Below are 27,815 nucleotides of genomic sequence, written 5' to 3' on the forward strand. Positions count from 1 at the left end.
CACACACACACACACACAGAGACACACAATAACTTTTATTTTGTTAATGCATTTGTATGTTTATAGCCACAACTTGGCGTGGATGCACTGGGTCTCTCCAGTTTAACAAAACAGGCATCTGAAAGTTTCCTCACACCAGAATGTTGTGTGTTTTTCTGGTTGCTAGGGGTGGAACGTTTTATTCAGGCCTGCCTGTATTTCTATCCATGCTCAGGTCTGGGACAAGCAAGTTCCGCATTCCCGAACCCTCCCAAATACCGATCACTATTTAAACCGGCTGACGCAACGACTTTTAGTATCAAAACCTATATCCGATTCATAAGTTACGGACACGTTATATCACCACGGATTACGGGACCTAATACAGGTAAATTAACCTATTAATTTACTATTTCTGGTTTAGGTTACTAAATTTAGACTAACTCGATTAACTGTTTAGACATTTTTACAAATTTTAAACTTTTTTCTAATAGGTTTTAAGTTATGTTTTTGTGTTTCATGATCGGTTTTTACAATTGTATTATTTTACAACAACTTTATTTGACTAGTTTCCGCTTGCGATAGTGTAATGCACTAGACTAGACGCATTATAAAAGCATTTATATTGTAACTTTTTCTCATGGATTTTGCACAACAACTCTTTTGTTGTTATATTGTTACAACCTCTTTGTCAAACGGTACAACGTAGCGAATGAATATCGCTTGCAGCTTGCCTTGAACACTACTATAGAATAGATTCTGCCATGTCCGAGAATTCATTTTTCGCTGTTACGATGTAAGGAGACGGTGAAAGTTAATATCAACCACAAGCAATCCCCGCTGCGAGGTTCAACCTTATGTAACATTAGGTTTGTTATACATTGCAGCATTGTGGGCTATCAGCAGTATGTAGAACAGAAAGCGGAATTGAAAGACATTCTTTCGTATGAGGGGAGAACGTTTTGTTTTAGTTTTCTTGGTGATTTTATTTGTGTTGAAAAAAAAAATGCATAGTATTGTTTCACATTGCTTTTGTAGGCTACAGTTACAGACTAGCAGCCCACTCAAGTTCACACAGACAGGCTGACATTTCCGTTTATGCATTTGAAGTTGCATGTGAACTCACTGCCATGCTCGTGGCAAATAACTCGATTATATGTTTATGATGACGATAAATTATTATCATCCTCATCATCCCTCTTCTTCCTCCTTTATCTCCATCATCTTCATCATTTAGAAAGTTAATAATATATATATATACAGTAACAGTCAAAAGTTCAGACACACCTACTCATTCAAGGGTTTTTCTTAACTTAAAAAAAAAAAACTATTTTCCACATTGTAGAATAATAGTGAAGACATCACAACTATGAAATAACACATTTGGAACCAAAACAGTGTTAAAGAAGTCTAAATATATTTTATATTTGAGATTCATCAAAGTAGCTACTCTTTGCCTTGATGACAGTTTTGCACAACCTAGGCATTCTCTCAGGTAGTCACCTGGAATGCATTTCAATTAACAGGTGTGCCTTGTTAAAAGTTAATTTGTGGAATTTCTTTCCTTCTTAATGCGTTTGAGACAATCAGTTGTGTTGTGACAAGGTAGTGGTGGTATACAGACGATAGCCCTATTTGGACCAAGTCCACATTATGGCAAGAACAGCTCAAATAAGCAAAGAGAAACAACAGTCCCTCATTACTTTAAGATATGAAGGTCAGTCAATCTAGAACATTTCAATAACTTTGAAAGTTTCTCCAAGTGCAGTCGCAAAAACCATTAAGCGCTTTGATGAAACTGGCTCTCATGAGGACCACCACAGGAAAGGAAGACACAGAGTTACCTCTGCTGCAGAGGATAAGTTCATTAGATTTACCAGCCTTAGAAATTACAGCCCAAATAAATGCTTCACAGAGTTCAAGTAACAGACACATCTCAACATCAACTGTTCAGAGGAATCAGGCCTTTGTGGTCGAATTGCTGCAAAGAAACCACTACTCAAGGACACTAATAAGAAGAAGAGACTTGCTTGGGCCAAGAAACATGAGCAATGGACATTAGACCGGTGGAAATCTGGCCTTTGGTCTGATTTGTCCAAATTTGAGATTTTTGGTTCCAACCGCCGTGTCTTTGAGAGACGCAGAGTAGGTGTACGGATGATCTCCGCATGTGTGGTTCCCACCGTTAAGGATGGAGGAGTTGTGATGGTGTGGGGGTGCTTTGCTGGTGACACTGTATGTGATTTATTTAGAATTCAAGGCACACTTAACCAGCATGGCTACCACAGCATTCTGCAGCGATACACCATCCCATCTGGATTGCGCTTAGTGGGACTATCATTTGTTCTTCAACAGGACAATGATCCAAAACACACCTCTAGGCTGTGTAAGGGTTATTTGACCAAGGAGAGTGCTGCATCAGATGACCTGGCCTCCACAATCACCCGACCTCAACCCAATAGAGATGGTTTGGGATGAGTTGGACCGCAGAGTGAAGGAAAAGCAGCCAACAAGTGCTCAGCATATGTGGGAACTCCTTCAAGACTGTTGGAAAATCATTCCTCATGAAGCTGGTTGAGAGAATACCAAGAGTGTGCAAAGCTGTCGTCAAGGCAAAGGGTGGCTACTTTGAAGAATCTAAAATATAATTTGATTTGTTTAACACTTTTTGTTGGTTACTACATGATTCCATGTGTGTTATTTCATAGTGTTGATGACTTCACTATTGTTCTACAATGTAGAAAATAGTAAAAAAAATAAAAAATAAAAAACCCTTGAATGAGTAGGTGTGTCCAAACTATACAGTGACTGGTACTGTATATCTGAAGCATGTTTCTTCTATTTTGAAACAGGTTATATGAGTTAAAATAACTATTATTCATATCTTCTTACAGTGTCTAAAACATACTGTACCACCACCAGCCACCAGAAGGGGATTGCAGTCCAACTTGTGAGTAAGTTGCCTATTCCATTATCATCATCTTTATGAAAATGATCCGTCTGCTCCTTGTGAGATAACCAGTGTGTTATTACAGTCTGTTATTAGAGTTTACATCGCCTGGTTTCTCAATGTTTTACATGGTTGTTGGTGTTCCATCAGTGAAAGAAACAGTGTCATGAAGTTAATGTTGTCCTGGAAATGGCCTCAGTCACTGGATGCGTCTGAAATGGCACCCTATTCCCTATATTGGCACCCAATTCCCTATATAGCACCCTATTCCCTATATAGCACCCTATTCCCTATATAGCACCCTATTCCCTATATAGCACCCTATTCCCTATATAATAACCTATTCCCTATATAGCACCCTATTCCCTATATTGGCACCCAATTCCCTATATAGCACCCTATTCCCTATATAGCACCCAATTCCCTATATAGCACCCTATACCCTATATAGGACCCTATACCCTATATATAGCACCCTATTCCCTATATAGCACCCTATTCCCTATATAGCACCCAATTCCCTATATAGCACCTATTCCCTATATAGCACCTATTCCCTATATATAGCACCCAATTCCCTATATAGCACCCAATTCCCTATATAGCACCCAATTCCCTATATAGCACCCAATTCCCTATATAGCACCCAATTCCCTATATAGCACCCAATTCCCTATATAGCACCCTATTCCCTATTTATAGCACCCTATTCCCTATTTATAGCACCCTATTCCCTATTTATAGCACCCTATTCCCTATTTATAGCACCCAATTCCCTATTTATAGCACCCTATTCCCTATATAGCACCCCATACCCGATATAATAACCTATACCCTAATATAACACCCTAAATAACACCCTATACCCTAATATAGCACCCTATACCCTAATATAGCACCATATACCCTAATATAGCACCCTATACCCTAATATAACAGCCTATACCCTAATATAACAGCCTATACCCTAATATAGCACCCTATACCCTAATATAGCACCCTATACCCTAATATAGCATCCTATACCCTAATATAGCATCCTATACCCTAATATAGCACCCTATACCCTTAGTCTGGTTAGGTTTACATTAATACCCCGGCCTAACAGCCCCAGACTCTTCTACCATTAATACCCCGGCCTAACAGCCCCAGACTCTTCTCCCATCAATACCCCGGCCTAACAGCCCCAGACTCTTCTACCATCAATACCCGGCCTAACAGCCCCAGACTCTTCTACCATCAATACCCCGGCCTAACAGCCCCAGACTCTTCTACCATCAATACCCCGGCCTAACAGCCCCAGACTCTTCTACCATCAATACCCCGGCCTAACAGCCCCAGACTCTTCTACCATTAATACCCCGGCCTAACAGCCCCAGACTCTTCTACCATCAATACCCCGGCCTAACAGCCCCAGACCCTTCTACCATTAATACCCCGGCCTAACAGCCCCAGACTCTTCTACCATCAATACCCCGACCTAACAGCCCCAGACTCTTCTACCATCAATACCCCGGCCTAACAGCCCCAGACTCTTCTACCATCAATACCCCGGCCTAACAGCCCCAGACTCTTCTACCATTAATACCCCGGCCTAACAGCCCCAGACTCTTCTACCATCAATACCCCGGCCTAACAGCCCCAGACCCTTCTACCATTAATACCCCGGCCTAACAGCCCCAGACTCTTCTACCATCAATACCCCGACCTAACAGCCCCAGACTCTTCTACCATCAATACCCCGGCCTAACAGCTCCAACTTAACCCCTGCTCATTCTAACAGTATATATTAATTAGTGTGTTTGTGTGTTCCTATGAGTGTTTGTCTATGTGCATGCCTATGAGTGTGTGTTGAGGGGTTTAAATGCCCCAGTGCCTGGCTGCCTGCCCGGGCACATCCGTGGGATGGTTTCTGCGTATATTGAACACTGCTGTGGATTAATGGGGAGGGTTGGCGAGCCGACAGGCTACTAGGGCCGACGGGACCCGGACTGAACATCTCTCTCTGTCTCTCTCGCTCTCTGTCTCTCGCTCTCTGTCTCTCGCTCTCTCTGTCTCTCGCTCTCGCTCTCTGTCTCTCGCTCTCTCTGTCTCTCGCTCTCTCTGTCTCTCGCTCTCTCTGTCTCTCGCTCTCTGTCTCTCGCTCTGTCTCTCGCTCTCTGTCTCTCGCTCTCTATCTCTGTCTCTCGCTGTCTCTCGCTCTCTCTCTCTCTCTCTCTCTCTGTCTCTCTGGGTTTATTTTAAGTAGAAATGCCTTCCAGTGCCTTTCTCTTGGGAGAGATGGTAGCCAGGCTGCCTGCCTCGTTCCTCCCCTACATTAATGCATTGCAGCTATCCACACAACAACTGGATCTAGTTAACAGCTATCCACACAACAACTAGACCTAGTTAACAGCTATCCACACAACAACTGGACCTAGTTAACAGCTATCCACACAACAACTGGATCTAGTTAACAGCTATCCACACAACAACTGGACCTAGTTAACAGCTATCCACACAACAACTAGACCTAGTTAACAGCTATCCACACAACAACTAGACCTAGTTAACAGCTATCCACACAACAACTAGACCTAGTTAACAGCTATCCACACAACAACTAGACCTAGTTAACAGCTATCCACACAACAACTAGACCTAGTTAACAGCTATCCACACAACAACTAGACCTAGTTAACAGCTATCCACACAACAACTAGACCTAGTTAACAGCTATCCACACAACAACTAGACCTAGTTAACAGCTATCCACACAACAAGTAGACCTAGTTAACAGCTATCCACACAACAACTAGACCTAGTTAACAGCTATCCACACAACAACTGGACCTAGTTAACCGCTATCCACACAACTAGACCTAGTTAACAACTATCCACACAACTAGACCTAGTTAACAACTATCCACACAACAACTAGACCTAGTTAACAACTATCCACACAACAACTAGACCTAGTTAACAACTATCCACACAACAACTAGACCTAGTTAACAACTATCCACACAACAACTAGACCTAGTTAACAACTATCCACACAACTAGACCTAGTTAACAGCTATCCACACAACAACTAGACCTAGTTAACAGCTATCTACACAACAACTAGACCTAGTTAACAGCTATCCACACAACAACTAGACCTAGTTAACAGCTATCCACACAACAATTCGACCTAGCTAACCGCTATCCACACAACAACTAAACCTAGTTAACAGCTATCCACACAACTAGATCTAGTTAACAGCTATCCACACAACTAGACCTAGTTAACAGCTATCCACACAACAACTAGACCTAGTTAACAGCTATCCACACAACAACTGGACCTAGTTAACAGCTATCCACACAACAATTCGACCTAGCTAACCGCTATCCACACAACAACTAAACCTAGTTAACAGCTATCCACACAACCAGATCTAGTTAACAGCTATCCACACAACTGGACCTAGTTAACAGCTATCCACACAACAACTGGACCTAGTTAACAGCTATCCACACAACAACTGGACCTAGTTAACAGCTATCCACACAACAACTAGACCTAGTTAACAGCTATCCACACAACAACTAGACCTAGTTAACAGCTATCCACACAACAACTGGACCTAGTTAACAGCTATCCACACAACTAGACCTAGTTAACAGCTATCCACACAACAACTGGACCTAGTTAACAGCTATCCACACAACAACTAGACCTAGTTAACAACTATCCACACAACAACTAGACCTAGTTAACAACTATCCACACAACTAGACCTAGTTAACAGCTATCCACACAACAACTAGACCTAGTTAACAGCTATCCACACAACAACTAGACCTAGTTAACAGCTATCCACACAACAACTAGACCTAGTTAACAGCTATCCACACAACAATTCGACCTAGCTAACCGCTATCCACACAACAACTAAACCTAGTTAACAGCTATCCACACAACTAGATCTAGTTAACAGCTATCCACACAACTAGACCTAGTTAACAGCTATCCACACAACAACTAGACCTAGTTAACAGCTATCCACACAACAACTAGACCTAGTTAACAGCTATCCACACAACAATTCGACCTAGCTAACCGCTATCCACACAACAACTAAACCTAGTTAACAGCTATCCACACAACTAGATCTAGTTAACAGCTATCCACACAACTGGACCTAGTTAACAGCTATCCACACAACAACTGGACCTAGTTAACAGCTATCCACACAACAACTGGACCTAGTTAACAGCTATCCACACAACAACTAGACCTAGTTAACAGCTATCCACACAACAACTAGACCTAGTTAACAGCTATCCACACAACAACTAGACCTACTTAACAGCTATCCACACAACAACTGGACCTAGTTAACAGCTATCCACACAACTAGACCTAGTTAACAGCTATCCACACAACAACTGGACCTAGTTAACAGCTATCCACACAACAACTGGACCTAGTTAACCGCTATCCACACAACAACTAGACCTAGTTAACAGCTATCCACACAACAACTGGACCTAGTTAACCGCTATCCACACAACTAGACCTAGTTAACAACTATCCACACAACTAGACCTAGTTAACAACTATCCACACAACTAGACCTAGTTAACAACTATCCACACAACAACTAGACCTAGTTAACAACTATCCACACAACAACTAGACCTAGTTAACAACTATCCACACAACTAGACCTAGTCAACAGCTATCCACACAACAACTGGACCTAGTTAACAGCTATCCACACAACAAGTAGACCTAGTTAACAGCTATCCACACAACAACTAGACCTAGTTAACAGCTATCCACACAACAGCTGGAGTAGGAGCAGATCCTTGCCTAGTGCTATGGGCACATGGCAGTGTGTTTTCTTTGTCTCTAAGTCAATCCACATGGCATGTATAAACATTGGACAGAGGCTGAGACGGCCTAACCTAGATGGACAGTATGGAAGTGAACACCCAGAAGTGGAAGGGTGAAACCTATTTAAAACAAAAAAAAAATGTATGTAGTCTCTGGAACAACATATTTTATAGAAAAAGAAAAAGACAGAAAGCCATTGAGAGGTCATGAAACACCCTGAGACAGAAGCAACAGCTATAGAACTATATCACTTCCAGATGTCACCGTTCTTTTGTGAAGCGAAATAATTATATATATACACATGCTGCTATTGTGTTGTGACATTGCCTGATGTGTGACTATGGCTGTGTCCCAATTGGCACCCTATTCCCTACATATTGCACTACAGGTCACATAGGGCTGGTCAAAGAAAGGCCCCATAGGGCCCTGGTAAAAAAATAAAATCCCCATTAAGGCCCTAGTCAAGAAAAGTTCCCATAGGGCCCTGGTTAAGACACGTCCTGGTTAATTAAGAAAAGTTCCCATAGGGCCCTGGTTAAGACACGTCCTGGTTAATTAAGAAAAGTTCCCATAGGGCCCTGGTTAAGACACGTCCTGGTTAATTAAGAAAAGTTCCCATAGGGCCCTGGTTAAGACACGTCCTGGTTAATTAAGAAAAGTTCCCATAGGGCCCTGGTTAAGACACGTCCTGGTTAATTAAGAAAAGTTCCCATAGGGCCCTGGTTAAGACACATCCTGGTTAATTAAGAAAAGTTCCCATAGGGCCCTGGTTAAGACACGTCCTGGTTAATTAAGAAAAGTTCCCATAGGGCCCTGGTTAAGACACATCCTGGTTAATTAAGAAAAGTTCCCATAGGGCCCTGGTTAAGACACGTCCTGGTTAATTAAGAAAAGTTCCCATAGGGCCCTGGTTAAGACACGTCCTGGTTAATTAAGAAAAGTTCCCATAGGGCCCTGGTTAAGACACGTCCTGGTTAATTAAGAAAAGTTCCCATAGGGCCCTGGTTAAGACACGTCCTGGTTAATTAAGAAAAGTTCCCATAGGGCCCTGGTTAAGACACGTCCTGGTTAATTAAGAAAAGTTCCCATAGGGCCCTGGTTAAGACACGTCCTGGTTAATTAAGAAAAGTTCCCATAGGGCCCTGGTTAAGACACGTCCTGGTTAATTAAGAAAAGTTCCCATAGGGCCCTGGTTAAGACACGTCCTGGTTAATTAAGAAAAGTTCCCATAGGGCCCTGGTTAAGACACGTCCTGGTTAATTAAGAAAAGTTCCCATAGGGCCCTGGTTAGAAAAAGGTTAAATAGAAAATACAGACAGAACCACTGTGATTAATCAACATTGAAACTAGTTCATCTTGAATAATAGTTTAACAATTAAAACAAGTTTAAACACTTCACTTCAATGAATCAACACTTCACTACAAAATGTACAAATATGACAACGTGTATGTAAAGACTAGACATCCAGGTGTAAACAACGTTATAAATTGGGTCGTTCGAGTCCTGAATGGTATATATATATATTTGTGAGTATGACACAAATGGCTTGTTTACTGCTCTTATTACTTTGGTAACCAGTTTATAACAGCAATAAGGCACCTTGGGGGTTGTTGGTATATGACCAATATACCACAGCTAAGAGCTGTACTCCACGTTGCATTGTGCCTAACAGCCCTTAGCCATGGTATATTGGTCATATACCACCACCCCCTCGGACCTTATTGGTTAAATAGATCATTGAGTAGTAACAAATAGGGCTCTGTGGTGTAGGACAGTGTAGTGTAGGGCAGTGTAGTGAGGTGTAGTGTAGGACAGTGTAGTTTAGGCCAGTGTAGTGTAGGCCAGTGTAGTTTAGTGAGGTGTAGTGTAGGACAGTGTAGTGTAGGACAGTGTAGTTTAGGACAGTGGAGTGTAGGATAGTGTAGTGTAGGCCAGTGTAGTGTATTGTAGGCCAGTGTAGTGTAGTGAGGTATAGTGTAGGACAGTGTAGTGATGCGTAGTGTAGTGTAGGCCAGTGTAGTGTAGTGTAGTGTAGGACAGTGTAGTGTAGGACAGTGTAGTGTAGAACAGTGTAGTGTAGTGTAGGACAGTGTAGTGTAGTGTGGGACAGCGTAGTGCTGTTCTGTGCTCTTCTCTGCTCTGTTGTGGTTCATCTTGAGTCATTCAACTCATAGAAACGTGTGAGAAAAGAATACAGGATCTCAGCCCACAGCTTTCATTTCTCCTTCTTCTAACGGCCTCATCAGGCTTGATGTGCACGCAGCATGCATCCTTCCTCTGGCAGGCCCAGCGTTGAGAAACAAGCCTCTCAAAACCGTGTTCACTATGACTAAACCTTTCCATAATATTCATTACCAAATTTAAGCCTGGTCCCAGACCTGTTTGTATTGTCATGTATGAGTTGTCTGAGGCTATGACAGTCGCTATCATTAGCTATCATTAATAGATATCATTAGCCAAATGGTAGCCTGTCTGTGTGGTAGGGCGGTAGAAGGGATTGGTATTATTCATATTAGTGGAAATGTCTGGAACAGATCATGAGGACATTATGTAAGAGACTTCAGGATGGGTTAATATCCAAGATAGGTACTTCATTCATCTAGGGTGATCCTCCATCATTCATCCAGGGTGATCATTCATCATTCATCCAGGGTGATCATCCATCATTCATCCAGGGTGATCATCCAGGGTGATCATTCATCATTTGTCATCCAGGGTGATCATCCATCATCATCCAGGGTGATCATCCATCATTCACCCAGGGTGATTATCCATCATTCATCCAGGGTGACCATCCATCATTCATCCAGGGTGACCATCCATCATTCATCCAGGGTGACCATCCATCATTCATCCAGGGTGATCATCCATCATTCATCCAGGGTGATCATCCATCATTCATCCAGGGTGATCATCCATCATTCATCCAGGGTGATCATCCATCATTTGTCATCCAGGGTGATTATCCATCATTCATCCAGGGTGATCATCCATCATTCATCCAGGGTGATCATCCATCATCCAGGATGCGTGCTAAATGGTGCTCTATCTCCTATATAGTGCGCTACTGGGAATAGTATACCTTTTGGAACGCAGGCCGAGGATCATTGCAATTCACGTTTCAGTCAAATCCTGACTAAGTCGAGGCACCTGCAATGGGATCAGAAGCATCTAGACCAGCTGACTACTGCCACAAGCATTAGGTCATGAGTGGGTTAAATAACCACGGAGGAGCTGCATTCAAGTACGGACTAACCAGAACCCAGCCGCTGCAGTACAAGAATTCATGGAGTTCCCTGTACGCCTATACCACATAACCTTGGCTTTTCAAGCAATGCTAGAAATTAACACATTGGCCAACAGCCAGCGAAACATTGGCCAACAGCCTCTCCTCTCCTCTCCTCTCCTCTCCTCTCCTCTCCTCTCCTCTCCTCTCCTCTCCTCTCCTCTCCTCTCCTCTCCTCTCCTCTCCTCTCCTCTCCTCTCCTCTCCTCTCCTCTCCTCTCCTCTCCTCTCCTCTCCTCCCGTCAGTAGATGATGTAACACTGGCCAATAGCCTCTCCCCTCTCCTCTCCTCTCCTCTCCTCTCCTCTCCTCTCCTCTCCTCTCCTCTCCTCTCCTCTCCTCTCCTCTCCTCTCCTCTCCTCTCCTCTCCTCTCCTCTCCTCTCCTCTCCTCTCCTCTCCTCTCCATGTCAAACACACTATCTCTCTCTCTGACCAGAGTGGTGTGGTCAGTTGCAGCAAACATAAGTCAATGTCTAAGTCCAAAATGGCACTCTGTTCTCACATAGTGAACTACTCTTAACTAGGCAAGTCAGTTAAGAACAAATTCTTATTTACAATGACAGCATAGGAACACTGGGTTAACTGCCTTGTTCAGGGGCAGAACGACAGATTATTACCTTATCAGCTCGAGGATTCGATCCAGAAACCTTTTGGTTACTGGTCCAACACTCTAACCACTAGGTTCCCTGCCACTCTAAAAGACAGATAGTGTTTCTGTGTTGGTATTCTCAAATCAACATTTTCATTTTGTCTAGTTGTAAAATCTGAAATCTATTTTATTTGATTGTCACTCTTTGTCAGTATATCAGCTATCTGAACCCATTCTGTAGCTTATCCTATAGCATGCATCACCAATGCAGCCATAGGCCTACAGTGTGATGGCATTATTGGCCTAATGGTCATCTGTCATCTGAAGCAGAGAATAGCTAAACTCAGACATTGTTTACATGTTGAGCTCTATGTTGTCAATTTAAAATTATAACAGTAGACAATGTATGAGGCAAACCATATACCAGATTTTGTACATTCCTTTTAAGTTCTGACATATAAAATTGTTTAGTACAAATGCAACCCTTGTAATTTAGGTCCAGTATGAAAATAAGGAGATGACAATTAGGAAACAGGAAATGAGCATTCCAGTTAACATATATTATGAGGTAAATGTTATTTTATTCATTTTTTGCAATGTTGCTTGCAAAAAGGTTGCAGTTGTTCCCATAGTAGATAGACCAGGGGTATTCAACTCTTACCCTACCAGGTCCGGAGCCTGCTGGTTCTCTGTTCTACCTGATCATTAATTACACCCACCTGATGTCCCAGGTCTAAATCAGTCCCTGATTAGAGGGGGAATCACCCACCTGGTGTCCCAGGTCTAAATCAGTCCCTGATTAGAGGGGGAATCACCCACCTGGTGTCCCAGGTCGAAATCAGTCCCTGATTAGAGGGGAACAATAAAACAATTTAAAAAGCAGTGGAACTGACTTCGAGGTCCAGAGTTGAGTTTGGGGGAGACAGTGTATGGTTGCTCTATGTAGGCCTATCACTAAGTTTGAAGGTTGCTCTATGTAGGCCTACTGCTGACCCTGTATAAGCTAGATACTAGGCTAACAGTTTCCCGGATGTATCAAGAAAGGCCCACCACCCAAAGGACATCCAGCCAATTTCACACAACTTTGGGAAGCATTGGAGTCACCATGGGCCAGAATCCCTGTGGAACGCTTTCCACACCTTTTAGAGTTCATGTCCTGACGACTTGAGGCTTTTCTGAGGGTAAAAGGGGTGGGGTGTTCCTAATGTTTTGTACACTCAGTATGTGTATATATATATTTATATACACTGAGTGTACATGTGCCTGAGTGCACACACATACTTATGTACACAGACAGACAGACAGACAGACAGACAGACAGACAGACAGACAGACAGACAGACAGACAGACAGACAGACAGACAGACAGACAGACAGACAGACATGCTCACGCACCCACCTACACACACCCACGTGTCATATTTGATTGATCCTGGGCGTGTGCTTGCAGGACAGGACTTGCCTTGAGTGCAGTTCTATTTCCTAACTAATACATGCCATTTCCTCTCCCACCCAGACTGTGCTGTGTGTTTGGCTTCTCCTGAGGCCCCTTCCACTAGGCAGTGCTCTGCTCTGTTCTACTCTGCTCTGCTCTGTCCTACCCTGCTCTGCTCAGCTCTACCCTACTCTGCTCTGCTCTGTTCTACCCTGCTCTGTTCTACCCTGCTCGGCTCTACCCTGCTCTGCTCAGCTCTACCCTGCTCTGTTCTGTACTACCCTGCTATGCTCTGTTCTGTTCTACCCTGCTCTTCTCTACCCTGCTCTACTCTGCTCTGCTCTGTTCTACCCTGCTCTGCTCTGTTCTGCTCTACCCTGCTCTGCTCTACCCTGCTCTGCTCTACCCTGCTCAGCTCTACCCTGCTCAGCTCTACCCTGCTCTGCTCAGCTCTACCCTGCTCTGCTCTACCCTGCTCTGCTCAGCTCTACTCTGTTCTTCTCTACCCTGCTCTGCTCTGCTCTGTTCTACCCTGCTCTGCTCTGCTCTGTTCTACCCTGCTCTACTCTGCTCTGCTCAGCTCTACCCTGCTCTACTCTGCTCTGCTCTGTGCTACCCTACTCTGCTCTGTTCTGCTCTACCCTGCTCTGTTCTGCTCTGCTCTGTCCTACCCTGCTCTACTCTGCTCTGTTCTACATTGCTCTACTCTGCTCAGCTCTACCCTGCTCTACTCTGCTCTGTTCTGTTCTACCCTGCTCCTCTCTACCCTGCTCTGCTCTGTTCTACCCTGCTCTGCTCTACCCTGCTCTGCTCTGTTCTACCCTGCTATACTCTGCTCTTCCCTTGCTCTGTTATACCCTCTTCTGCTCTACCCTATTCATCCCTACCCTGCTCTGCTCTACCCTGTTCTGCTCTGCCTTGTTCTGCTCTAATTTCTCTACCCTGCTCTGCTCTACCCTGTTCTGCTCTACCCTGCTCTGCTCTGTTCTACCCTGTTCTGCTCTGTTTGGTTCTACCCTGTTCTGCTCTTCTATACCCTGCTCTGCTCTACCCTGTTCTGCTCTACCCTATTCTGCTCTGCTCTACCCTGTTCTGCTCTGCCCTGTTCTGCTCTGCCCTGTTCTTCTCTGCCCTATTCTGCTCTACCCTGCTCTGCTCTACCCTGTTCTGCTCTGCCCTATTCTTCTCTACCCGCACTACCCTGTTCGGTACTACCCTGATATACCCTGTTATTTTCTACCCTGTTTCGTTCTACCGTGTTCCGTTCTACCCTGCTATACCCTGTTCTACCCTGCTATACCCTGTTCTACCCTGCTCTTCTCTACCCTGTTATGCTCTGTTCTCCCCTGTTCTCCTCTGTTCTCCCCTGCCCTACCCTGTTCTACCCTGTTCTACCCTGCTATACCCTGTTCTACCCTGCTCTTCTCTACCCTGTTATGCTCTGTTCTCCCCTGTTCTCCTCTGTTCTCCCCTTCCCTACCCTGTTCTACCCTGTTCTACCCTGTTATGCTCTGTTCTCCCCTGTTCTCCTCTGTTCTACCCTGTTCTACCCTGTTCTACCCTGCTCTACCCTGTTATGCTCTGTTCTCCCCTGTTCTCCCCTGCCCTACCCTGTTATATCCTGTTGTGTTCTACCCTGTTCTGTGTGGCTGTCTTTGTCTGTCTGGTCTGGGTACAGTGCGGTGTGTGTGTGTGTGTGTGTGTGTGTGTGTGTGTGTGGTGTGTGTGTGTGTGTGTGTGTGTGTGTGTGTGTGTGTGTGTGTGTGTGTGTGTGTGTGTGTGTGTGTGTGTGTGTGTGTGTGTGTGTGTGTGTGTGTGTGTGTGTGTGTGTGTGTGTGTGTGTGCCAGCTGGCTGTTCTGCTTGACTGCAAGAACACAGAGAGGGTGTTGCATCATCAAACACTGATCCTGGGTAGCAGCCTGAGAAAGAGGAGAAAATATGGTAGTCTGTCAGACTACAGTAGGCCAGCTGGTCTAGGTAGCTGTATGTCTGGGGGTGATAGTCTGTCAGACTACAGTAGGCCAGCTGGTCTAGGTAGCTGTATGTCTGGGGGTGGTAGTCTGTCAGACTACAGTAGGCCAGCTGGTCTAGGTAGCTGTATGTCTGGGGGTGGTAGTCTGTCAGACTACAGTAGGCCAGCTGGTCTAGGTAGCTGTATGTCTGGGGGTGGTAGTCTGTCAGACTACAGTAGGCCAGCTGGTCTAGGTAGCTGTATGTCTGGGGGTGATAGTCTGTCAGACTACAGTAGGCCAGCTGGTCTAGGTAGCTGTATGTCTGGGGGTGGTAGTCTGTCAGACTACAGTAGGCCAGCTGGTCTAGGTAGCTGTATGTCTGGGGGTGGTAGTCTGTCAGACTACAGTAGGCCAGCTGGTCTAGGTAGCTGTATGTCTGGGGGTGGTAGTCTGTCAGACTACAGTTGGCCAGCTGGTCTAGGTAGCTGTTTGTCTGGGGGTGGTAGTCTGTCAGACTACAGTAGGCCAGCTGGTCTAGGTAGCTGTATGTCTGGGGGTGATAGTCTGTCAGACTACAGTAGGCCAGCTGGTCTAGGTAGCTGTATGTCTGGGGGTGGTAGTCTGTCAGACTACAGTAGGCCAGCTGGTCTAGGTAGCTGTATGTCTGGGGGTGGTAGTCTGTCAGACTACAGTAGGCCAGCTGGTCTAGGTAGCTGTATGTCTGGGGGTGGTAGTCTGTCAGACTACAGTAGGCCAGCTGGTCTAGGTAGCTGTATGTCTGGGGGTGGTAGTCTGTCAGACTACAGTAGGCCAGCTGGTCTAGGTAGCTGTATGTCTGGGGGTGATAGTCTGTCAGACTACAGTAGGCCAGCTGGTCTAGGTAGCTGTATGTCTGGGGGTGGTAGTCTGTCAGACTACAGTAGGCCAGCTGGTCTAGGTAGCTGTATGTCTGGGGGTGGTAGTCTGTCAGACTACAGTAGGCCAGCTGGTCTAGGTAGCTGTATGTCTGGGGGTGGTAGTCTGTCAGACTACAGTAGGCCAGCTGGTCTAGGTAGCTGTATGTCTGGGGGTGGTAGTCTGTCAGACTACAGTAGGCCAGCTGGTCTAGGTAGCTGTATGTCTGGGGGTGGTAGTCTGTCAGACTACAGTAGGCCAGCTGGTCTAGGTAGCTGTATGTCTGGGGGTGATAGTCTGTCAGACTACAGTAGGCCAGCTGGTCTAGGTAGCTGTATGTCTGGGGGTGGTAGTCTGTCAGACTACAGTAGGCCAGCTGGTCTAGGTAGCTGTATGTCTGGGGGTGGTAGTCTGTCAGACTACAGTAGGCCAGCTGGTCTAGGTAGCTGTATGTCTGGGGGTGGTAGTCTGTCAGACTACAGTAGGCCAGCTGGTCTAGGTAGCTGTATGTCTGGGGGTGATAGTCTGTCAGACTACAGTAGGCCAGCTGGTCTAGGTAGCTGTATGTCTGGGGGTGGTAGTCTGTCAGACTACAGTAGGCCAGCTGGTCTAGGTAGCTGTATGTCTGGGGGTGGTAGTCTGTCAGACTACTCTCTCTCTGTCTCTCTTTCTGGCTTTTTTTTATTTAGCTGAGAAAGGAACTACAGTCTTCCAGTGTCGTCAGTAAGGAACAGGGTACTGAGTCCCAAATGGCACCCTATTCTCTATATAGTGCACTATTTGACCAGGGCCTTATGGTCCCTACATCTGACCAGGGCTCTATGGTCCCTACATCTGACCAGGGCTCTATGGTTCCTATTTCGATATGGAATAGGGTTCCTTTTGGGACCCAGACAGGGAGTCAGCTGGTCAGCTCCACAAGCAGCACACAGTCAGCTGTCCTGTCCTGCTCACCTCACAATACACATCTTTGTTGGGTCTAGGCTGAGATGAGGGCTTTGTACAGAGAGGCCATAACCTTTTGATTCACTGCTTGATACTGAAAATACTGGTGTGTATTGGAGCCGAGGTGCATGTGAACTAGACATACGCCCATTGTATGGGAATTAAATACAGACAGTAGGGTTCAGATGCACCGTTCCATGAGCAACATTTGTTTTCTATTTGGCCATCAGGAGTTTTGGTTTTAACATGTTATTAGAGAAATGTCTTAACTGTGGGGCTGCTTTGTACAGCCTTTATTTCTCTCACAGAGGACTGTGACTGCATGTTTCTCTGAGACTCTCTCTCTCTGTCTCTCACTCTCTGTCTCTGTCTCTCTCACTGTCTCTCACTCTCTGTCTCTGTCTCTCTCACTGTCTCTCACTCTCTCTCTGTCTCTCACTCTCTGTCTCTCTCACTGTCTCTCACTCTCTCTCTGTCTCTCTCACTCTCTCTCTGTCTCTCTGCCTCTCTCTCTCTCTCTGCCTCTCACTCTCTCTCTGCCTCTCACTCTGTCTCTCTCACTCTCTCTCTCTCTCTGCCTCTCTCTCTCTGTCTCTCTCTCTCTCTCTCACTCTCTCTCTCTCTGTCTCTGTCTCTCACTCTCTGTCTCTCACTCTCTCTCTGTCTCTCTCACTCTTTCTCTCACTCTCTCTCTGCCTCTCACTCTCTCTGTCTCTCTCTCTCTCTCTCTCTCTCTCTCTCTCTCTCTCTCTCTCTGTCTCTCACTCTCTCTCTGCCTCTCACTCTCTCTCTCACTCTCTCTCACTCTCTCTGTCTCTGTCTCTCACTCTCTGTCTCTGTCTCTCTCTCGCTGTCTCTCTCTCTCGCTGTCTCTCTCTCTCGCTGTCTCTCTCTCTCTGTCTCTCTCTGTCCCTCACTGTCTCTCTCTCTCTCTCACACTCTCTCTCTCTCTCTCTCTCTCTCTCACTCTCTCTCTCACTCTCTCTCTCACTCTCTCTCACTCTCTCTCTGTCTCTCTCTGTCTGTCTCTCACTCTCTCTCTCTCTGTCTCTCACTCTCTCTCTCTCTCTCTCTCTCTCTCTGTCTCTCTCTCTCTCTCGCTCTCTCTCTCTGTCTCGCTCTCTCTCTGTCTCTCTCTCTCTGTCTCTCTCTCTCTCTCACTGTCCCTCTCTCACTGTCTCTCTCTCACTGTCTCTCTCTCTCTCTGTCGCTCTCTCTCTCTGTCTCTCTCTCTCTGTCTCGCTCTCTCTGATTGCAATAAGAAGTCCTGTGGTCAAACTCTTGATTTTTTTTTATTGCATACCACCCCTCTCTTTTTTTGTTCAGTGATTGTGGGCAAATCAATGCAATACATGATTAATCACAGGCTGAACATGGAGCCAAGATACTAGTGTAGATTAACATTCCAGTGTAGAATTCAGCTAAATCCAGTCTGCCAATTCCGTTAAATGGCTGTCTGTGGAGGATATTGGACAATAGCTTTTAAACTGGGTGGGAAAGGAAAATATCCTATGGTTGAAATTAAATTAACCTCCTTTTTCTTCTTCTTCTCCCTGTGTGGTTGGTTCTGATGTGACAAATAATGTTATTACATCAGTCATTGACAGGATGATTTTAATCTTAACCTCTCTCTCTCTCCCTCTCCCTTCCTCTCCTCTCTCTCCCTCTCCCTTCCTCTCCTCTCTCTCCCTCTCCCTTCCTCTCCTCTCTCTCCCTCTCCCTTCCTCTCCTCGCTCTCCCTCTCCCTTCCTTTCCCTTCTCTCTCTCTCTCTCTCTCTCCCTTCCTTTCCCTCCTCTCTCCCTCTCCCTTCATCTCGTTACTCTCCCTCTCCTCTCTCCCTCTCCCTTCCTCTCTCCTCTCTCTCTCCCTTCCTTTCCCTTCTCTCTCTCTCCCTCTCCCTTCCTCTCTCTCCCTCTCCCTTCCTCTCCTCTCTCTCTCTCTCTCCCTTCCTTTCCCTTCTCTCTCTCTTTCCCTTCCTTTCCCTTCTCTCTCCCTCTCTCTCTCCCTCTCCCTTCCTCTCCTCCCTCTCTCCCTCTCCCTTCCTCTCCTCGCTCTACCTCTCCTCTCTCCCTCTCTCTCCTTCCACAGCAGTGGTGTATGGTAGCTGGGTCTGACATGATGCCCGGTCAGATTCCTGACCCCTCCCTGACGGCTGGGTCCTTGCCCAGCCTGGGCCTTCTGGCCGGCATATCTGCCACCACGCTCACCGACCAGCTCAAACTGGCACAGGACTTTAGGAACCTGGGTGCCATGTTGTCACCGCTGCATATCCTGGGACGGCTGGGCAAGAGGCCGCTCACCGCTATCAAGGGAGAGGTGAGGAGGAGGAGGTGGAGGAAGAGGAGGATGAAGAGGAGGAATGGTGGTGGATGTTGATTTTTTCGAGGGATGCCAGGATCTGTTATTTTATGATCGACTGATTTTTAGATATTGTCAGCCTGTCTAACTTTTAGCTCCACCAAGTGGGCAATTTCAGAAGTAGTTTAGATGTTACACAACTTAAAGCGTCAATGCAGCCATTTTTATCTTTATATCAAATCCTTTCTGGGGAGCAATTAAGTACCTTACTGTGATTGTTTTCAATTAAAATGGTAAAACAAAACAGAACTTGCTTCTTAGCGTAGAGCAATTTCTCAAGCAAGATTTTTGCTCGGACTGTCTGGGAGTGGTCTGAGTGGGGAGGGGACAACTGAAAACTAGCTGTTATTGGAAGAGAGGTTTGGAACTATCTTTCTTATTGGTCTATTAACTAATTTACGGCCTGGAGATGAGGCAGGCCAAAACTCCATCCCACCAAAACAGGCTGAAATTTCAGGCGGTCTTTTCAAACAGCTCTTACTGTAAAAGGGCCTTTTACACAATTTCACAGTATTAATCCAACCTCATAGTGTGGAAATATATATATATATAAAACACAGGAAAATCATGTTTTTGACTCAGCCTTTAATCATTTCAATCTGGGTTCTCTGAAACTATTCACTTTTGCCTCCAAGATGGCAAGCACAGGTATCAAACTGAGACGTAGTAACTTGAAATTCCCAATAAAACAAAACTAGGAGTGAAACACTATTGTGTCAGGAGTATAAAATGCAGGAAAGATAGAACCCAAGGTTGGAATAACTATATTTAATAATATGTAGGCCTTGAATAAGGTCACCATTAGCTAATCACAATACTTCTTCTCCCTGCAGATGGACGAGGACGATGAGAGGAGGAGACGGAGGAGAGATAAGAACAAAGTGGCAGCAGCACGATGTCGGAACAAGAAGAAGGAGAGAACAGACTTCCTCCAAAGGGTCAGTCTCTTTTCTTTTTCAAAATGGCGGCTGAGTTCTTTATGTATACTCTGGTGTTCTTTATGTATACTCTGGTGTTCTTTATGTATACTCTGGTGTTCTTTATGTATACTCTGGTGTTCTTTATATATTCTCTGGTGTTCTTTATGTATACTCTGGTGTTCTTTATGTATACTCTGGTGTTCTTTATGTATACTCTGGTGTTCTTTATGTATACTCTGGTGTTCTTTATGTATACTCTGGTGTTCTTTATGTATACTCTGGTGTTCTTTATATATAGTCAGGGTTGGGTAGGTTCCTTTCTAAATGTAATCCATTAGTTACTAGTTACCCGTCCAAAATTACAATCGGTAACATAACTTTTGGATTACCCAAAGTAATCTGATTACTTCCAGTTACTTTTTAATAACTTTCAAGAAACATTAGAAGAAGACAAAAAATGTATATTACCAATTGAACAACATTTATTGCAGGATAAATCAACGTTAGCGTGTACATAGCTGGCCATAAATGTATGTCGCATTTTACTTTATGGGTTATGTAGGCTTATTCTAACCCATCGCTTTCTACTACATATAATAATATGATTAGGCTATATCTTTACATTAATAAACAAAGTCTGTCAGATTTCTAGTCATTCTAATTAGTTTAATACTCCTTGATCTTCAAGAATAGGACTTGGAAATATGGAAATATAGATTAGACTGAGCATAATTAGCCTACTCTGTTTATGATTTTGTTGTCATGGAGGACTGATTCGGCTCATTGCTTCCAGTTGAAAAATCAACTCTGGTCATGGAATGGCATATTTTGAGCACTACTGAAAAGTGCTATTTGCATGTTGCATTTGCTATAGTTTGCTATTGTTTAAGTTTTTGTTGGTGACACTTTAAATATCTTGATAATTTGCAGCTGTTTAAGTCTGTCAAAAGTGTGCATGTCTCTGTTAGGCGTATGGATTTTCAATAAATGTCCCACTTGTGGTCTTCTCAAATGAAACTTGTTTTTGACAGTATGGAGCCCAACACCACGGTGGGGTTTAGAAGGGAGGAACTCTCCTCAAACTTCTATTCCATAGGCTGGGATCCTCACTATGCAGCTGTTGCAAGAGAACATTTTTCACTGGCTGTCCACTGGTCGCAAAAACAATGAGCGATAGGCAGCTTAAACTTCTTCAATTCAACTATTACTGGCTTAAAATACACATATACTTTTGTGAACAGCCATCCACAACAACCACAACCCGTAAGGCGCAAAAAGTTAAATGACAGCGCAGCAGAGTGATTCACATCAATGTAGTTATCAATAATAATAGTTACATGACAGAGCAGCAGAGTGATTCACATCAATGTAGTTATCAATAATAATAGTTACATGACAGAGCAGCAGAGTGATTCACATCAATGTAGTTATCAATAATAATAGTTACATGACAGAGCAGCAGAGTGATTCACATCAATGTAGTTATCAATAATAATAGTTACATGACAGAGCAGCAGAGTGATTCACATCAATGTAGTTATCAATAATAATAGTTACATGACAGAGCAGCAGAGTGATTCACATCAATGTAGTTATCAATAATAATAGTTACATGACAGAGCAGCAGTGTGATTCACATCAATGCGCTACAGAGATTATCAATAATAAGTGATATCCGTATCGCCTGTAGACTACACCACTGCTGTCATCCTTACCTCCAAGCGTTTAATCAAGTTGGATCATCTCTGGATGTCGACAGCAGTCGCACCATTATAAGATATAGCTTGGACTGTAGTCTATAACAGCCTATTCCCGCTTTTTCCCCACAATCCAAACGCATTTGGTGTGTCATCATAGTGGTCTCTGATTGGTGGTCATCATTTGGTGTGTCATCATAGTGGTCTCTGATTGGTGGTCATCATTTGGTGTGTCATCATAGTGGTCTCTGATTGGTGGTCAGACTCGTTCAGGAAATAACAAATTTAAATTTGATACTTTTTTTTCAACACTGATTTGAATGAGAAAACAGAAAAGTGTCAAAGGTTTTTTTTTCGCAAACATCCTTTTTTTCTGAATTTAAAAGTAATCATTGGAGGTAATCATCCCGTTTTTCAAAAGTATATTTTTAATGCTGGTAAAGTAACGGATTACAGTTTTAATGCTGGTAAAGTAACAGATTACAGTTTTAATGCTGGTAAAGTAACGGATTACCGTTTTAATGCTGGTAAAGTAACGGATTACAGTTTTAATGCTGGTAAAGTAACGGATTACAGTTTTAATGCTGGTAAAGTAACAGATTACAGTTTTAATGCTGGTAAAGTAACGGATTACCGTTTTAATGCTGGTAAAGTAACGGATTACAGTTTTAATGCTGGTAAAGTAACGGATTACAGTTTTAATGCTGGTAAAGTAACGGATTACCGTTTTAATGCTGGTAAAGTAACAGATTACCGTTTTAATGCTGGTAAAGTAACGGATTACAGTTTTAATGCTGGTAAAGTAACGGATTACCGTTTTAATGCTGGTAAAGTAACGGATTACAGTTCATTTAAAAAAAGATCTGTTACATGTAATCCATTACATCCCAGTCCTGCTTATAGTTTGTTTAAAGTGGGACCTCAGGTCATTATTGTAAAAGAGAAAGTGTTCTCGATGACTTACCTGGTTAAATAAAGGCTAAATCAATGACCTTACAGTATACCCCCCTCCCCTCTCTGTCCTCCCTGTAGGAGTCGGAGCGTCTGGAGGTGGTGAACTCTGACCTAAAGGCCCAAATCGAGGAGCTGAGGATGGAGAGACAGACGCTAATGGTAATGCTCAACCTCCACCGCCCCACCTGCATCGTCCGCACCGACAGCGTCAAGACCCCTGAGAGCGAGGCCAACCCCCTGCTCGAACACCTGGCCGCTGAAAAGATGGAGGCCTCTAAGTGAAACCACAGACGGAAAAGTGAAACCCAAGGGTGGGAAGGAAGGAATCCACCGAGAGAGAGAGAGAGAAAAAACTGTCATCAATGATGACGAAATATTATTTTTTTTTTAAATCACCTGATGCATTTGTTGTTGAAGCACTTATGTACTGTCTCGAGCGCCAAGCTGGAGACTTTTGGAGACTCTTGTCTCTGTCTTTTCCCAAAAGACCACCGGAGGGTTGTTAGGGTTCCGTTGCCTCGGTAACACCTTGGTAACGTTACCTGATTGGGTTCTGAGGGAAGAGGGCGGAGCCTAATGCCCAACCCAGTTATCTCTGCATCATAATAAGTGTTTTGTTTTGAAACCCAAGTCAGTGCCACAACGTTTACTTACTGCAACCAACCACCATTACAATAAGGGACAGATGGAAGACGGTAGTGGAAACTATAATGTTGAAGAGGAAACACTAAGATCAATCACGATGGTGATCTGTTACCGACACTTCTTAACGACACTTCTTACCGACACTTCTTACCGGCACTTACCGACTCTGAGACAAACAAAGAGGTTGTTATTGTGATATTCTATAACGGTAGAGGCACACAGATGTAGCCAGCCAGTGTACTGTATACCATGTTGAAATACACAGCTGTAGCCAGCCAGTGTACTGTATACCATGTTGAAATACACAGGTGTAGCCAGCCAGTGTACTGTATACCATGTTGAAATACACAGCTGTAGCCAGCCAGTGTACTGTATATCATGTTGAAATACACAGGTGTAGCCAGCCAGTGTACTGTATACCATGTTGAAATACACAGGTGTAGCCAGCCAGTGTACTGTATACCATGTTGAAATACACAGGTGTAGCCAGCCAGTGTACTGTATACCATGTTGAAATATACAGGTGTAGTCAGCCAGTGTACTGTATACCATGTTGAAATACACAGGTGTAGCCAGCCAGTGTACTGTATACCATGTTGAAATATACAGGTGTAGTCAGCCAGTGTACTGTATACCATGTTGAAATACACAGGTGTAGCCAGCCAGTGTACTGTATACCATGTTGAAATTCACAGGTGTAGCCAGCCAGTGTACTGTATACCATGTTGAAATATACAGGTGTAGTCAGCCAGTGTACTGTATACCATGTTGAAATATACAGGTGTAGCCAGCCAGTGTACTGTATACCATGTTGAAATACACAGGTGTAGTCAGCCAGTGTACTGTATACCATGTTGAAATATACAGGTGTAGTCAGCCAGTGTACTGTATACCATGTTGAAATATACAGGTGTAGTAGTATTCTAGGATTTGTCCATTACATGCAAGTCCATTACCAAGTTGGAACATATTTTTATTTCATATTATAATGCTATTTTTTGTTGTTGTATATCCTCTGCCTTGACGATGGAAGTATCCGGTTGATCCGATTTGAGGTGACGCTGGCGTCATAAAGTAAAAGCACATATATATACTATATGAAATAATGTTTACACTCCTGTTGTTTATAAAAAAGGCATTGTTAATTCAAATGTCTGTATTTCAATATACTTATTTTATACTGCTTTATAATGTGTATGAAATGTGTATGAAGTGCCCTGTATTGTTGTAATCACTTGATGTGATTTTTTGCATTTGACATTAGTGTCCCGTTGTATTTTTCAATATTAAAAGGCCCAGAGCAGTCAAAAAAGTTATTTACCTGTGTTTTATATATATTTCCACACTATGAGGTTGGAATAATGTTGTTCCAAATCTCTCTGACAATAACAGCTAATTTTCCGTTTTCCCCTCCCCAACTCAAACCACTCCCAGACAGTCCTAGCAAAATTAATGCTTGAGAAATTGCTCTTTGCTAAGAAGCAATTTTTTTGTTATTTATTTTTGGACCACAGTAAGGTCCTTAAATTGTTACCCAGAAATGTTCACATGCCCCCTACTTTCATTTCAACACACCCACTCCTTTCCACATGCCCACTACTTTCACCTACTCGCCAATACTCCGGTCGCCATATTGGGAGGTAGCTACCCCCTTCTCTAAAAAGTTGAGCTCTACTGGATATTTGGACATAATGACGAGATACTCTACATGGCCAAAAGTATGTGGACACCTGCTAGTATAACATCTCATTTCAAAATCATGGGCATTAATATGGAATATCCAATTCATCCCAAAGGTGTTCAATGGGTTTGAGGTCAAGGCTCTGTGCAGGCCAGTCAAGTTCTTCCACACCGATCATGACAAAGCATTTCTGTCTGGACCTTGCTTTGTGCACAGGAAACAGGAATGGGCCTTCCTCAAACTGTTGACACATAGTTGGAAGCACCGAATCGTTAAGGTTTCCCTTCACTGGAACTAAGAGGCGGAGCCCAAACCGTGAACACTATTCCCAGATCATTATTCCTCCTCCACCAAACTTTACAGTTGACACTATGCATTCAGGTAGGTAGCGTCACTCCTGAGAAAGCGTTTCCACTGCTCCATAGTCCAATGGCGGCGAGCTTTACACCACTCCAGCCGACACTTGGTATTGTGCATGGTGATCTTAGGCTTGTGTGCGGCTGCTCGGCCATGGAAACCCATTTCATGAAGCTCCGTTCGAACAGTTATTGTGCTGACGTTGCTTCCACAGGCAGTTTGGAACTTGGTAGTGAGTGTTGCGACCGAGGACAAACTATTTTAAACGCGATACGTTCTTCAGCACTCGGCGGTCCCGTTCTGTGAGCTTGTGTGGCCTACCACTTTGTGGCTGAACCGTTGTTGCTCCTAGACGTTGCCACTGGTGGCATCCTATCACGGTGCCACGTTGAAATTCACTGAGCTCTTCAGTAAGGCCATTCTACAGCCAATGTTTGTCTATGGAGATTGCATGGCTGTGTGCAAAAGGTGAGGCTGAAATAGACAAATCCACTAATTTGAAGGGGTGTCCACATACTTTTGTAAATATAGTGTACCTATATCTCCACCCTAACAATGGGATTCGTTGTCCACTGAGCGGAATCGCGGGCTGCCAAGCTCCCGACTATTCCTCTCTTTGGATTGGTGGATACATCTCGTTATTTGAATAATGTTTTGAATATTCGTGTTTTGAATATTCGATGAGGGGTGTTGACATTAACCGCTTGTATTCAATGGAGAGAAACGCTGCACTACAAGCCTCATGTCATGAATATGCATAGCCATCTCGAGACAAGTACCATGTCGGTTTTTTTTCCTCCAAAGTTACCGGGATGTCACGTGACCTACGTATATCGGTAAACTTGTAACAACATAAGCATAGAGATAAATAGTTATGAGGTATTTTTGTAGGGACTAACTCCACCCTGGTTCTTTGGACAAAGCCTACGGAGAAAATGAATGGCGTTTTTTGTAAGGTTTTTGGATAAACGCCGATCTGATACGTTTTGTTCTATGAGAAAATCTTCATTAGCTAACGTCACTTTTTGTGAATTATTTATGTAATTATAAAAGCATGTAAAGTCTTCATAATTCATGAAGGTCATGTTAACTGACTGCTATTATCTCATTGAACAAAACGTATAAGATCTCCTAAACCTGTGTTAACCTTATTTTCGGCGTTTATTCCAAAACCCTATTTTTTCGCCATTCATTTTCCAAAAGGGATGGCTGAACATACCAGAGGTAGCTCAGCTATTACGAAACTTCTGATTTCTTCAAAACAACTCGGAACTCGTAAATCTCCGAACTCCGATTTTAGTTCGTCCAACTGTGAACTCGGAAAAACACGAGCTCCGACTCGGGAAAAATCATTTAGAACGGTCATCCAACTCGGGAACTTAGCCCCTTTCCAGAGCTTCGACTTTCCGACCTGAAATCAATGACATCATGATTTGACCTCGTATTTTTTTTCTTCTTCGAGTTAGCAGTTGTCTTGAATGCACCATTTTATTCGCTCAAATAAACCTCACGAAGCAAATAAGCCATTACATGTTTTGTTGTTGTTGACCAAATTCGACACTCATTGACCTCCATACAAAAACTCATTGCTCGGTGAGCACTGGATAATACATATATTTGTCCCGAGTTATGCCTCGCTTCTTCTTCTTCCTCCAGGTTTTATTGGCAGACTACATCCAAAAAGGTGTATTGCCACCACCCGCTGGGTGGGGTAAAAACAGAGACACTTAAATTTTTTTTTTTAAATACATATATTACAAATAAACCCCACTTCTAATATTCTCAAAAAGAAAAAAGTCAATGTACTCCTTCACTTACTCCCTACAGATCCTTACACAGGCTGGGGCCTGAGATGGGGAAGCATCTTCTGACAGAATTCCCTGCAATATTCCAGCCTGAAATCCTGGAGATCCAATCACCTGTTTTTAGTCTCTTTCACAATGATTTCCATGTACTTCTATTGTTTGTTAGTTTGTCCCGTACAATGAATCACCTGCGCAATAAACGCAAATAAAATCAACCTTTTTTTCACCGATTAGTGTTTCATGATCTCCCAACTGACTGACATCCACAGACTGTTTTGGGCATCCACTGCCATAGCTTCATCATCTCTACTCGCTGCTTCAATCATTCTCACTGCCTCTGTGTAACTGATGTGAAATGGCTAGTTAGTTAGCGGTGGTGCGCGCTAATAGCGTTTCAGTCAGTGACATCACTCGCTCTGAGACTTGAAGTAGGGTTTCCCCTTGCGTTGCAAGGGCCGTGGCTTTTGTGGTGCGATGGGTAACGATGCTTCGTGGGGT

The 27,815-nt window shown here is 43.9% G+C and overlaps 1 protein-coding gene across 3 annotated transcripts; it reads left to right on the forward strand.

Moving 5' to 3' along the window:
• The first annotated feature begins 205 nt into the window (after positions 1 to 205).
• Positions 206 to 24,790, forward strand: LOC106571029 (jun dimerization protein 2). Of its 3 annotated transcripts, none has more exons than XM_045695533.2 (5): positions 206 to 367; positions 2,874 to 2,933; positions 18,992 to 19,216; positions 20,092 to 20,196; positions 22,908 to 24,790. In XM_045695533.2, the coding sequence occupies exons 3-5, from the start codon at positions 18,998 to 19,000 to the stop codon at positions 23,109 to 23,111; spliced, it is 528 nt and encodes a 175-aa protein (XP_045551489.1). In that variant the 5' UTR covers positions 206 to 367; positions 2,874 to 2,933; positions 18,992 to 18,997; the 3' UTR covers positions 23,112 to 24,790. The 3 variants fall into 3 exon arrangements, with proteins under 3 accessions (XP_045551489.1, XP_045551486.1, XP_045551488.1); XM_045695530.2 differs by having other exon boundaries at positions 224 to 367; positions 18,989 to 19,216; XM_045695532.2 differs by having other exon boundaries at positions 224 to 367; positions 2,874 to 2,929; positions 18,989 to 19,216.
• The last annotated feature ends 3,025 nt before the right edge of the window (positions 24,791 to 27,815 follow it).

The sequence above is a fragment of the Salmo salar genome, chromosome 15 (assembly GCF_965601325.2).
Source record: "Salmo salar chromosome 15, fSalSal1, whole genome shotgun sequence".
Taxonomy (NCBI): Eukaryota; Metazoa; Chordata; class Actinopteri; order Salmoniformes; family Salmonidae; genus Salmo; species Salmo salar.

Excerpts from the sequence above, each read along its gene's own strand:
- LOC106571029 (XM_045695533.2), top strand. The coding sequence starts at position 18,998 with ATGGTAGCTGGGTCTGACATGATGCCCGGTCAGATTCCTGACCCCTCC. Across the intron at positions 19,217-20,091 it reads TCACCGCTATCAAGGGAGAG|ATGGACGAGGACGATGAGAG; the intron begins GTGAGGAGGAGG and ends TTCTCCCTGCAG. Across the intron at positions 20,197-22,907 it reads GAACAGACTTCCTCCAAAGG|GAGTCGGAGCGTCTGGAGGT; the intron begins GTCAGTCTCTTT and ends TCCTCCCTGTAG.